This window comes from Lathamus discolor, chromosome 13 (genome assembly GCF_037157495.1).
Source record: "Lathamus discolor isolate bLatDis1 chromosome 13, bLatDis1.hap1, whole genome shotgun sequence".
Lineage (NCBI taxonomy): Eukaryota > Metazoa > Chordata > Aves > Psittaciformes > Psittacidae > Lathamus > Lathamus discolor.
The window spans coordinates 6,124,231-6,135,461 of NC_088896.1; the positions used below are offsets into that span (position 1 = coordinate 6,124,231).

At 47.5% G+C, this 11,231-nt stretch overlaps 1 protein-coding gene across 1 annotated transcript; it reads left to right on the top strand.

Annotated features, from left to right (window-relative positions):
• Positions 1–4,053: 4,053 nt before the first annotated feature.
• On the top strand, positions 4,054–11,231 carry SUMO2 (small ubiquitin like modifier 2). Its single transcript, XM_065693630.1, has 4 exons — positions 4,054–4,289; positions 5,842–5,973; positions 8,918–8,989; positions 10,548–11,231. The coding sequence occupies exons 1-4, from the start codon at positions 4,269–4,271 to the stop codon at positions 10,608–10,610; spliced, it is 288 nt and encodes a 95-aa protein (XP_065549702.1). The 5' UTR covers positions 4,054–4,268; the 3' UTR covers positions 10,611–11,231.

The window sequence follows — 11,231 nt, forward strand, 5'->3', positions numbered from 1 at the left end:
GCGCCCACAGCTCAGCCCCGGAAGTGCCGCTGGGTCCCAAGGCCCCGCCGGGGCGGGGCGGGCTCCGGCCCGTTGAGCGCTCCCTTGAGGCCTCCGGAGCCCGCCGGGCAGCGGCTGCCCCGGAGGCCTGGAGCTGTCCGCGGGGCTCCGAGCGCCGGTCCCGGGCAGGGCCCAGCGCCGCGGCAGGGAGGCAGCGGGTGCCTCGGGCAGCACGGAGCCCCTCGGAACCGGGCCCGGAAAGGGAAGGGGCCGCCCTATCCCCGCTTACCTCATTTTGTTGTCCCCACGGTTTGGGTGCTGGCTGTGGTGCGCAGTGATCAAGTTGGCCAGTCAACACTGTCTTCGGTTCACTTTGTTGACTTGACTGCCTTGTAATAACTGGTTTGTCTTATGTCTTTATGCACTTCAGACACTCTCAGGTAAATGAGCCTCCAGGTTGTCGAAGGTGACATTCTCTCATTGATAAGAGTTGAGTAATCAAATTATGTGCTTTATGACTGAAGTCGGCTGCCTGTAGGTTGAGAAGGACTGTAATGAACCATTAGATTGATGGCAGCAGATCAGGGAGACACGCTGGCAGGTGTCGGGAAGAACAGCTTTGCTGCGCCCCATTCACTTCCTCAGGGTCGGGAGATGCTTTCCCTTCTCTGCCTGGCAGGCTGAATACCCCCAGAGCCTGATGGACGTTCTGCTAATGCTGGGAGCTCACCTATGGATGGACTTGAACTTAAGGATCCATTAATAACTTGGTGTGGTAAAACCCTGACCACATGCTGCTCCTTTCCTTCACTCTGCTCTTTCCCATCTCTGCATGCTCCTCACTTTTTGCTCGTTCCTCTCGCTAATGAACTTATTCAGTGATCCACTGTTACAGAAAAGCCCTAGCAATGCTGCCTCATTAAGCTCCCACCTGGAAGAAGGCAACAGGCTCTCAAACTGGTGCTTTAGAAAAGCTCACTGTTTTCAAAATAGCTTAAATCATTTGCTGACCTCATACAACTGCAACACTCCACTGCTAAATCCCCCTTTTTTACTTTACTGGCTACTGCATCCATCATTCCTACTAACAGTAAAGCCAGCAGTTATCTTTGGTAACAGCACATTGTCTTGCCAGTCATACTGAGCAAAGGCAGTGGTGTCTGTGCGGGGCAGGCAGGAGGAATGGCTTGTTGCAGTGTAGAACATACCTCTTCAGAAACCTGCATCAGTTTTCAGACAGCTCATCCTCCACTGTGGGTAAGAGTGCTGTGTCCTGGGGGAACGTGGGGATGTTGGAATCTCTGTTGTACAAATTCATCTACCAACTTACAAAATGGTGCTGCTTTACGCTCTGCAGGATGTAGACAAATTGTATTTCTCCTTTACAAAACTGCTGCCCAAGAATGAAACGAGGCGTGGAAACATTTCAGGAACCAACACGTGGAGGTTTTTTTCCCAGAGATGGAATTTCTCTGGAATGCTCACTGTGCCGCTGCCCCATTCACTTCCCTCCAACTCCAGGCATTGAAGAGGAGGAGCTCAGAGGGACAAAAAGGCTTTGCCTTTTGCTCCCCTCTGCTGCAGCCTGGATCCTGCAGGACCAGGTCTTTTGTATTTCACAGCGTGGCTTCTCCCCTGCTGCTCCCTTCTGGCCAGTTCTCTGGGGATTTTAGCACTTACTGGTAGCTCCACCGAGTCTCCTGTATAACGTGAGTTTCCTCTGTTGCTCTATAAGAAGATAAGCCATATAAGTAAGAGGTTTGTACAAACCCGCTCTGTGTAATTGGTGGTGAGACCAGTGGTGAAAACAGTTCTCAGCTTTTTTGAGCACATACAACATCCACAGTGGTAGCAAAATCTCGTATGTTCTCACAAAATCTAGTGTATTTTCCTGTCTTAAGTTCTGTCTGTAATACTGGCCGCAATGTATGTCTCAATGCCACTCCTGCATTCAGTTCTTCCATGCTACTCTCAGGCCCTGACCAGCTTCATCTCACTTCTCCCCGAAGAAATCCTCCTCCTGGACCCTGCACAGAGGTCTTCCAAGAGGGAAGGGAGAGCAAAATAAGGCAGGACCACGGAGCACCATCAGTCTCCTGATGCCCTTCCTCCCAGCAGTGCTCCTATGTGATGTTGCATCATCTCTAAAAATAGAACTTAAGGTCTCTTGGGAAATGGCACTTGTCTTTTGTTCTGCAAAGCACCCCTAGTGCTCAGAGCCTCGCTTAGAGAAAGCTATGTACCAAGTAGAAGACTTGAGTGGGGTTGAAGATGGTTTCTTCTCTTGTCCTCATGTATAGTCCTGGTTCTTAGCATGATAATGGACTTCAGAAGGTCACAGTGACATTGCCCATTGCTTTTCAGAGCTAAAAGCAAAGCCGAAAGGAGATCACAGGAGGCTGAGTCACCATTAGACTGCCTGAGCGGGGATTTGTACAGCAGGGTGTTGTTCTCTGGAGTCACAGGTGCTTCTTGCCTCCTGGTAGCTTAAGTAAATAGAAAAAGCAATAGCATGAGGCATTAAATGGAGGGAAAACAGGCAGGATGGACTGATTGGAAGAGTCCTGATGATAAGGAAAATCACACAGGTAGGAGTGGAAGGTACAGCTCAAAGGAGTATCTTTGCAGTCTTAATTTAGAACAGCATCCAGGTTGCTTTGCTGGGTCAGATGGAGCTCTTCAGTGCCTGTGATTCCAGAACTGACTCGTTGAGGCTCTTCAGGAGTAAAGTACTAAAAGGTTCTATGAAGCTCTATGTGACATTTGATCTTTCAGGGCACTGAAGCAGAGGGAAAGCTTTACAATCTATGGTTGCCCAGTCTACAAGGAGATGGTAGAAGACTTCATGGCCTGTGTTTTATATGGAAGCGTGTCTGCAGAATGAGCTTTGCTCCAAAGTTTCTCTTCAGTTGATACCTCACTATTTAAGTGCTTTAATCTGGCCAAATCCCACCTTGCAGTGTCTCCAGGATGGTCCCTTAACACAAGCCTGGGTGTTGTCACGCCTCGAGCAGCGTGTCCATGACCTGTGTGTCGCAATGCGGTGCATTCACCCCACATGAGCAGCTCCGGGTGGGACTGATGCCCACCATTAAGGGTAAATCCAGCCCTGGAGCATTCACAAAGGTCCTTTTTGTGGTGTTTTGTTCACACCACTGCGCTGTGAAGGAGCGGATGACAAATGGCAGCGGTGGTTTGTGATATCCCTGGAGTTACTGAGAACTCCCCCTTCTCCTCTGTTGAAATGAACTTGAGGAGACCACTTGCATCATTAATATATCTTCTTTAAGCATGATGATCTTTGAGGTGCTCGCTCATGTCCTTAGCTCGTTGAAGGACACAAGTAAACCCTGACCGCAGTTGTTAGCACTATACCCAAGCTATGTTTTTGGGATGCAGAAACCACCTTTTTGGGGGGCACAAAACTCCTCGATGGGAAGGCAGGGGGTGGCAGAGGCGTAGCGGATGGCCGTCAAACCTCAGCGTCGGGGGTGAAACAGCGAGGGCACGACTCGGGGGGCAGAAACCCCTCGTGTTTGAGGAGGCCCAACAGAAGGCAGAGGCAGCGGGGGAGCACCACGGGGAGGGGTCTGTGTGTCTGTCTGTGTCTGTGTGTCTGTCTGTGTGTCTCTGTGTCTGTGTGTCTGTCTCTGTTTCTGTGTGTGTGTGTCTGTGTCTGTGTGTGTGTACGGGGAGGGCGCATCCAGGCGCGCCCCGGGCTGAGGTGCCTGAGGGGGGGGGGGGGCCGCGGCGGCCATTTTGAGTCGGACAATACCCGCCGCACAGGCACGGCGGGGCCCGCTGAGCGCCCGGCGGGGCGGGGCGGGGCGGGGCGGGGCGCGCGCACGCAGCGGCTGGGGCGCGCGCACGCTCCGCCCCCCGCCGGCCCGCGTTATGTAACGGCCGCGGGGAGCGCGCGCGCGCGCGCGCCGCCACCTCCTCTCTCCCCCTCCTCTCCCGCCCCCCCCCTCCCAGCTCCTCACCCCCCCCCCCCCATCCCCCCCCTTGTCCCCGCCCACCGCAGCGCGCTGGAGCCCAATGGGCGGCGGGGCCGCGCCTGGGAGGGGGGGAAGGCAAGAGGGGGGCGGGGGAGAGCCCGTCGGGCGCGCGCACGCACGGGGGCAAGGCGCGGCCCCGCGGCAGTGCGTGCGCGCTCCCTGCCCCCCCCCGCGCCTTCCCCTCTCTCTCTCTCTCTCTCTCTCTCTCCTCTCCTCTCCTCCGCCGCGCTCGGTCGTTCCTTCCCCCCCTTTGTGAGGCGCTCGGAGTGGCCCGGACATCGCTGACTCGCCATGGCCGACGAGAAGCCCAAGGTGAGGCAGGCGCTCTCCCGCCGCCCTCCCTCGCTCCCGCCGCCCTCACTTCGCCCCTGAGGCGGCAGCGGCGGCGGCGGCGGGAGGAGGAGGAGGAGGAGGAAGAGAAGGAGGAGGAGGAGGCGGAGGAGGCCCGTGCCCGGCCCTGGCCCGGCCCCAGCCGAGCGGCCTCGGCTCCGGCGCGCCGGCTTTGCGCGCCATTTTCCTGCGCACCCAGGCCGCGGCCGCTTCCCGCCCCGTCGGGGGAGGGGGGCCGGGGCCGCAGCCTCCCGGGGCGGGCGGGGGATCCCCGGGGAGGGTGGCGGGGAGAGGAGAGGGGGGCTGAGGGGGGCGAATCCGGGCTCCCTTCCCGCCCTCCTCAGGGAGAGAGGCAGGTCCGGAGGCGGTTGCTGCTGCTGCTGCCTTCTTCCTCCTCCTCCTCCTCCTCCTCGCGGGGCCGGATCTGGCCTCCCCTGCGCGGCTGGCGGCGCAGCATCCCCGCTTGCAGCCAGCCTCTCGCCGGGGCACTTGCCAGCCCCTTCCCGTTCGGTCCTCCGGGAGGGGCGGGCGGACATCGCTCCCTGCCCCCTTTTGTGCTGCCTCCGGGCCCTGCGGCCCTGGCCGCGGGGTGGGGGGTGGGGGGGGCGCTGGCGGGAGCGGGGGGAGCTTCGCTTTCCACAGCAGTAATTAAACAACAACCGCGGTGAAATAATAAGAATTAAAACCCCCATCACAGCGGCCCCGCCGCCGTCTTCTCCCTCGTTATTTTTTCCCCCTCATTTTCAACGGGATTCGGAGGCGTCTCTGTCACATGGCGGCGGCGACCCGCACCCGGCCCCGGGTCGCTTGTCCGAGAGGAAAGGCAGATAACCACGTTACCCAGGAGCCGGGTGCTGCTCGGTCTGCGCTTTCCCTCCGGATCAGAACGCGAGCAGCGGAGTTGAAGTCGGTTCTCTGCAGTTTGTGCATGTGGCTTCTCGTGGAAGCGACAGGACCGGACTCGGGGTTTAGGAGGGGGTTTACTGAGCGCTTAATGAAGGAGGAAGCTTGGTTCTTGTCAGGTTTTGCCACCTTTTCGCCCACAGCCCTTTAAAGTAGCTTAAAGTTTTCTTCAGAAGGACTTCAACGGGTAGGAAAAAGTTTGAGGTGTGGTAAGAAACCCACTTGGTAGCGGTGGAGACCATAGCTATAATATAATTAACTTTATTCCTTTGGTTGTGAACTGTGGTGTTGTATATTACTGTGCCCTTGATAGAAATAACTACTTTTTTATCTTTAAATATGTTGTGAAACAATTGTCTTAGTTTTTCATTGCTACCTGCACGTTAACCAATGACAGCCAGTATCAGTTGGGTTTGGGGGTTCTTTTTGTGTGGGTGGCTTTTTTCTTTAAAGTTTCAAATAAAAACTACTGAGCTTTATCTCCTAACTCAGATTTTCAAGCTATAATGCCCTTTATTTCCTGCTTTTTAATGACCTGTTGCACTGTGGTGAAATGTTCACTTCTTGTTTCATACCTTTTTTTTTTTTTAAAGTGTGTTTTTTTTGTCTTCTTCTTTCATTTCCTCCACAGGAAGGAGTGAAGACTGAAAACAATGACCACATTAATCTGAAGGTGGCAGGGCAAGATGGGTCTGTGGTGCAGTTTAAGATTAAGAGGCATACACCACTTAGTAAACTAATGAAAGCCTATTGTGAACGACAGGTATGGTTCTTGTGTGATCATCAGGAGAGGGCTGGGGGAGAGGTGATCTCCAGAGGTGACACAATAAAGACAGTAGAGGCTTAGATCTATGGAAATGTTCAAAATGATAAAGTCTTAACAGAAACTAATTGTGTTGTGGGGTGTGTGGTGTTCTTCGGGTCTGTTACAGAGTGGACTGACAGGGTTGTGACAGGAAATGGGTAGAATAAAGATCTGTTGTTATCTTTGTGAAATCTGTGTTATAGGTGGAGGCTGTTGGGAGGCGACTGTTATTCTATAGCTCAGAAGTACCCGTATGGAAAGGGTGGGTTGGGAACCTGTGCTATGAACTCAGGTTAGAGACTTGAGTGATAGAGGTACTTTTATAACTCTGACTAAGGTCTTGGTGTGGTCATAGGCTTCTGCTTTATTAGCTTAGTATTGTATTGAGATGGGAGAACATCACTGCGTATTGCAGTGTTTAAAGGTGTCAAATGGCCACCTTGAGAAGGAGCTTGTATGGTTAATGCTGAGCATAGGTTGGTTTTTTTCTTGTGGCCTTGTCAGATTAATCCTCTGAGGAGCAAAAAATCCTTGGATTTTGTTAGTGTAATGGCAAATGCAGGCAACTGTTGCAAGTTTTACACCCACCTGTATAAGAGCGGTGCTATTTAACACTTTAATCTGGAGCTTGCGGTTAGGAAAGTTCTGTCTCTGCTGTCCATGATTTTTTAATGACTGTCTTGCCTTTAAAAAGTTCCATCTATACAAAAGTGTTTGGAACTGGGGATGGTTTGGTTTTTTTTAAACACAGATACTCAGTGATACTATCAAATACAATAAATTCAGTATAAAATACGGAGGTAACTGTTTCACTACCAGGGAAAAACAAACTCTAATTCACTTTCAGAGCGGTAAAACCTCTTTGATTTACCCTTTGCCTCAGCAGGATCGTGATACAAATAAAGACAGGGCAAATCAGTTCTCACTGGATGTGTGAATATGTTCTTGTATGGGTGTTCTGGGGATAAATTAGTGAGTGTTTGAAGCTGTGAACTCATTTTTCCTACCTCTGTCATACAAACTCTTGTTAGATTATGCAGATCTCTGTGTACTGCTTTTGCAGACAGGAAGTGCAGTTAGATCTGTCTTGGTCAGTCATCTGTAAAGTCCTGGGAAAGATGATTTTAGAAGCACCACTCATATTTCAGTGACTTGGAAACAAAAGTGAGACTATAAACTCATCACCTGAATTCCCCATTTGTCACCTGGAGGAGAAAAAGAATAAATCTTTATAATGGGAGACATTATTTCTTGTTTCAGTTTGAAGGCAGTAGGTGTGCAAAGGATATTGTCTTCAGATTGCATTTCTGAGGTGCTTACTTTGTTTAGAAGCATTTGTTCTGCCTTAGTCTAAAAGTTAGATTTAGTTTGGTTTTGTAACTGGGCACATCCAGTCTTAAAATCCTTAAACTGTGGACTTCAGATCTGATTTTGGAGAGGTGGAAGCTGCAATAGTAGAGAATTGAGCAGCTTTAAAGAAGAAAAATCATGTATTGCATGTAGTAAACCTAAAATGGAAGTAAAACCTTGACTGATACTTTTAGAAGATCAAGACTATTCGTGTGGGGAAAACTAATCCGTGGAACAGCCAATTTCTTGTGGCTATTAATCTTGCCAGGGTACCATTGTTGAGGATGTTTTCAGCTAACATTTATCCAGCTCATAAAGTTGTCAGGAGCCTGCAAAAAAGCCCCAACACTTTTGGAATGGGAAAAATATATTTTAAGCAACACAATGACAGAGAAAACAGCTCCAACCAAATGTTGCTGTGCAGAAATGTGTTGCTGCCATGTCACTTTGCCACATGGTTTTTTTTAAACAAGATGATGTTCTGAGTGAACACTGCAGAGTCTGAGTCATGTTGGAGAAGGCTTTTGCTCTGAATTTTTAATTCTGACTGAAAATTTTACTCATTCTTTCTTAAAATCTTTTTTCCTGACAAATCTCAAGAATAATGAACTACGTTTTGTGTGCTAAAGCTGCTCCTGCAGGGCTAAATGAAGGCTGCTCTTCAAATACAGAGGTGCCAGAACAGCACCGTGTTGGATTTACCTCGACTTGTAGAGAGAGTAGATAGAACTGGGGAGGAAGTAGACACCAAGGTTCTTGGTTCTGGTTGTATCCTCAAACTTCATTCATCTTCCTTTGCAGAACATAGTGTACAGTAGAATACCTTTGAAAACTCGTGGAATTGAGGCTTATGTTATTACTAGAAGGGGTTGTTGCTCTTTGGTTCTTTTTGAGTTGGCCCAGGCAAAAATGAGCCATCCTCTGGAGATGGAAGCGGTCAGCAAAGTGACTGTGTGTGTGGTAGAAATGCTTAAGATGAGTTCAGATCCTATTCAGTAGTTTCTGGAAGTAGAAAATTCCTTTATCTTTTTTAAAGTTTCAGCTGTGCAGGGAAGAACTTTGATGCATTGACTGCTTGTAAATAGGAATTTGAGGTCAGAAAGTTACCATTGCCTGCCCTTTGCTGCTGCAGACTAAGAGATGGTGGTTGCATTTATGGGACAAATACTTTTAGTTTTGGGGAGGATCAAAAAGGAATATCGACTATTACTGTTTGACATCTGTTACCCAAAGCGTTGCATCTAATTTTAAGTCAATTATTATTAAAAAGCTCTATAAAAAATCCTGGCTTTTGGAGTGAGCACTAGAAACTGCTTTATTTTACCTTCCAGTCAGTGGGGGCACTGTTGCTTCTCTTAGTTGTTGGCCACAATACGATTATTAATACAAAACAGATTGCAAGGATTTGTAGTGAAATGCCTTAAAGTCAGTGCATGAAGGGAGTATGAAAAGTATATTGTGGTGTTTAATGGTCATGCTGACAAGTTCAAGAGAAAGCTAGGGAGTACTTTTACACCAGACTTACTTCTCTTTTTTGCTTCCCTTTGTGCAGGGGTTGTCAATGAGGCAAATCAGATTCCGGTTCGATGGGCAGCCTATTAATGAATCAGACACACCTGCACAGGTAAACAGCAGAAGAAAGGCTAAAGAACTGCATTTGATACTTGCTGCAGGTGTTGATGCTTCTCTTGCATATGAAATACTTGTGTAATTGTATATATTAGTGATTGAACTTGATCTTTTTTTAGCAGTATTATGGTTGAACTAGTTTAGGATTGTTGGAACTGGAATCTCAGACTTCTGTAGCGTTTTAAATAATGAGTCTGTATCACCAGGAATAAAATAAGAAATGGAAATGCAGTGTACAGATGGTGAGTCTTGTAAAACTGTCACCTTATTGAGTCACAGCTCTGAGCTTAGAGTTGGTAAGTCAAGAACTGAGCTTTTCCTGAAGCGGTGGCTTACTTTTTTCTATAAGAGGTTGCCAGGATGTTATCAGGGTCCTGTTTGCAAACTGGCTTTTGTAATGCAAAGGTAATTTTCTGTTATTTGTAACTGGAAGCTCTGTTTCAGCAGCATAAAATTAATGAATACTGTGAAGCTTGTGTTTTGGGGTTGTAACAAGGTATAATCAAGGCCATTCCAAGAACAGAATGATTTGCTGTGGCTTTTGAGTATTTCTCTGTATTGTTTCACATAGCTGTGTTTAATCAGTGTTTCCAAATGATACGGGTTGATGTGCTTTACCAGAACTACTTGTTATGAAATAAGGGATTCTTGGTGTTGGAGGGTTTATAATAGATCTGTATTTTCTAAGCAGTTGCTTCAAAGAATGTGCCTCTTATGGGCACAATCTGTGCAACCTTTCAACTTGGAATGCTGATAATCAAGGTAACAGGGTGCTTTTTCTCCATCCATGTTATGCTGAAGCTCAGGATCACAGCTATTTATAGCTGTGGTAAATGCCATAGACCTGTTTGGTTTCCTGGAGTAGAAATTGAGACTGTTTAGGAATATAACATTAGTTGCAGCAACTCCTTCAATATTCCAATAGATTTTTATCACTAGGGTAACATCAACATCCCAGAAGTACCAACTGTAAAAATTAGGATGAAAAAGAGACATTTACGAAGTATTGCTGTTGCTCACTGGCAGTTTGTTACATGGGTGACCATGTGAAGTGCTTTGTATCATGCTTGCTGATGCTTGGTTTTACTGCCTGCCTGGGCTGGGGGCCTTAATTACAGTCTGTTTACTTTAGTGCTGTAGCTGAACCCATTTGAACAACAGCAGCAAGGTGGAATTGTGTCAATATTCTAAGGTAAACTGAGGAAGTAAATAGGAGAAAGAAGATGCCATGGAAAAGTAGGCCACTGAATCAAAATATTACGAATGCTGATCTTTTCCACAGGAGTCCTACAATGCACCCTGAAGTCGTATACTAGCACCATTCTAGGACAAGAGTTACCAACTGGCTTTTTGGTTTGCCTATGTGATTTCTTTGCTCTCGAGTTTTGGTGTTGTAGGTTAAATTTACAAAGTGATGGTAATGGAAGGGAGAGGGGCTGGACTGATTTAAGCTGCCTACAAAGTAAATGTGAACATAGGAAATGGGAGAACAACCGAGCCTATAGTAGATACCTGGGAAGAGTTAAAAGCTTTTTCTTTCTTTTCTGCTACAGTTGGAAATGGAGGATGAAGATACAATTGATGTGTTCCAGCAGCAAACAGGAGGAGTTTACTAAACAAACCAGCACACAAACAACCTGCTACTTTCCTCTGCAGAACTGTGCTCCCACAGGCGACACATTCACAATTAGACAAACGAGACTTGGTTCAGCCACATCCTGACTACTGCAGTAGAGTTTTCTCTCTTCTCTCTCTTGATTTTTTTTTTTTTCCTATTCCTTCTATTGTACATAAAGTAACTGGTGTATGTGCACAGACATAATGCATATTTTTTTTAACTAAATGGCCAATGGTATGTTTTGATCAACATTTAATGGAGATGGGGTGGGAAAAACAAACTGGTTCTGTGAAAAATGCCCCTTTCTCCGTTAGTGGCATGCTCCTTCTCCTTTTATCTTTATATTCCAGTAAGTTATTTTGCTCTCACTGTTTAAAAAACCAACAAAAGAACCTTGCATACCTTGTTTGATTGGATAATTTCAATGTTTTTTCTTTTATCATTGTAAAACCAAGGACAATTTTATAACTTTTTTGTACGTAGCTGTTACATGTAGAGCAATCTCTGTCTAAGTAGGGTTAAATTACTCTAAAAAAAAAAAAAGAAAAAAAAAATCCTAGATAGTTTTCCCTTCAAGTAAAGCGTCTTGTTGTTTAAATAAACTTCTTGTTTAAAATAA

Coding starts and splice junctions, on each gene's coding strand:
- SUMO2 (XM_065693630.1), top strand. CDS start 4,269: ATGGCCGACGAGAAGCCCAAG. Junction 5,974..8,917: donor AAGCCTATTGTGAACGACAG/GTATGGTTCTTG, acceptor CCCTTTGTGCAG/GGGTTGTCAATGAGGCAAAT. Junction 8,990..10,547: donor AATCAGACACACCTGCACAG/GTAAACAGCAGA, acceptor TTTCTGCTACAG/TTGGAAATGGAGGATGAAGA.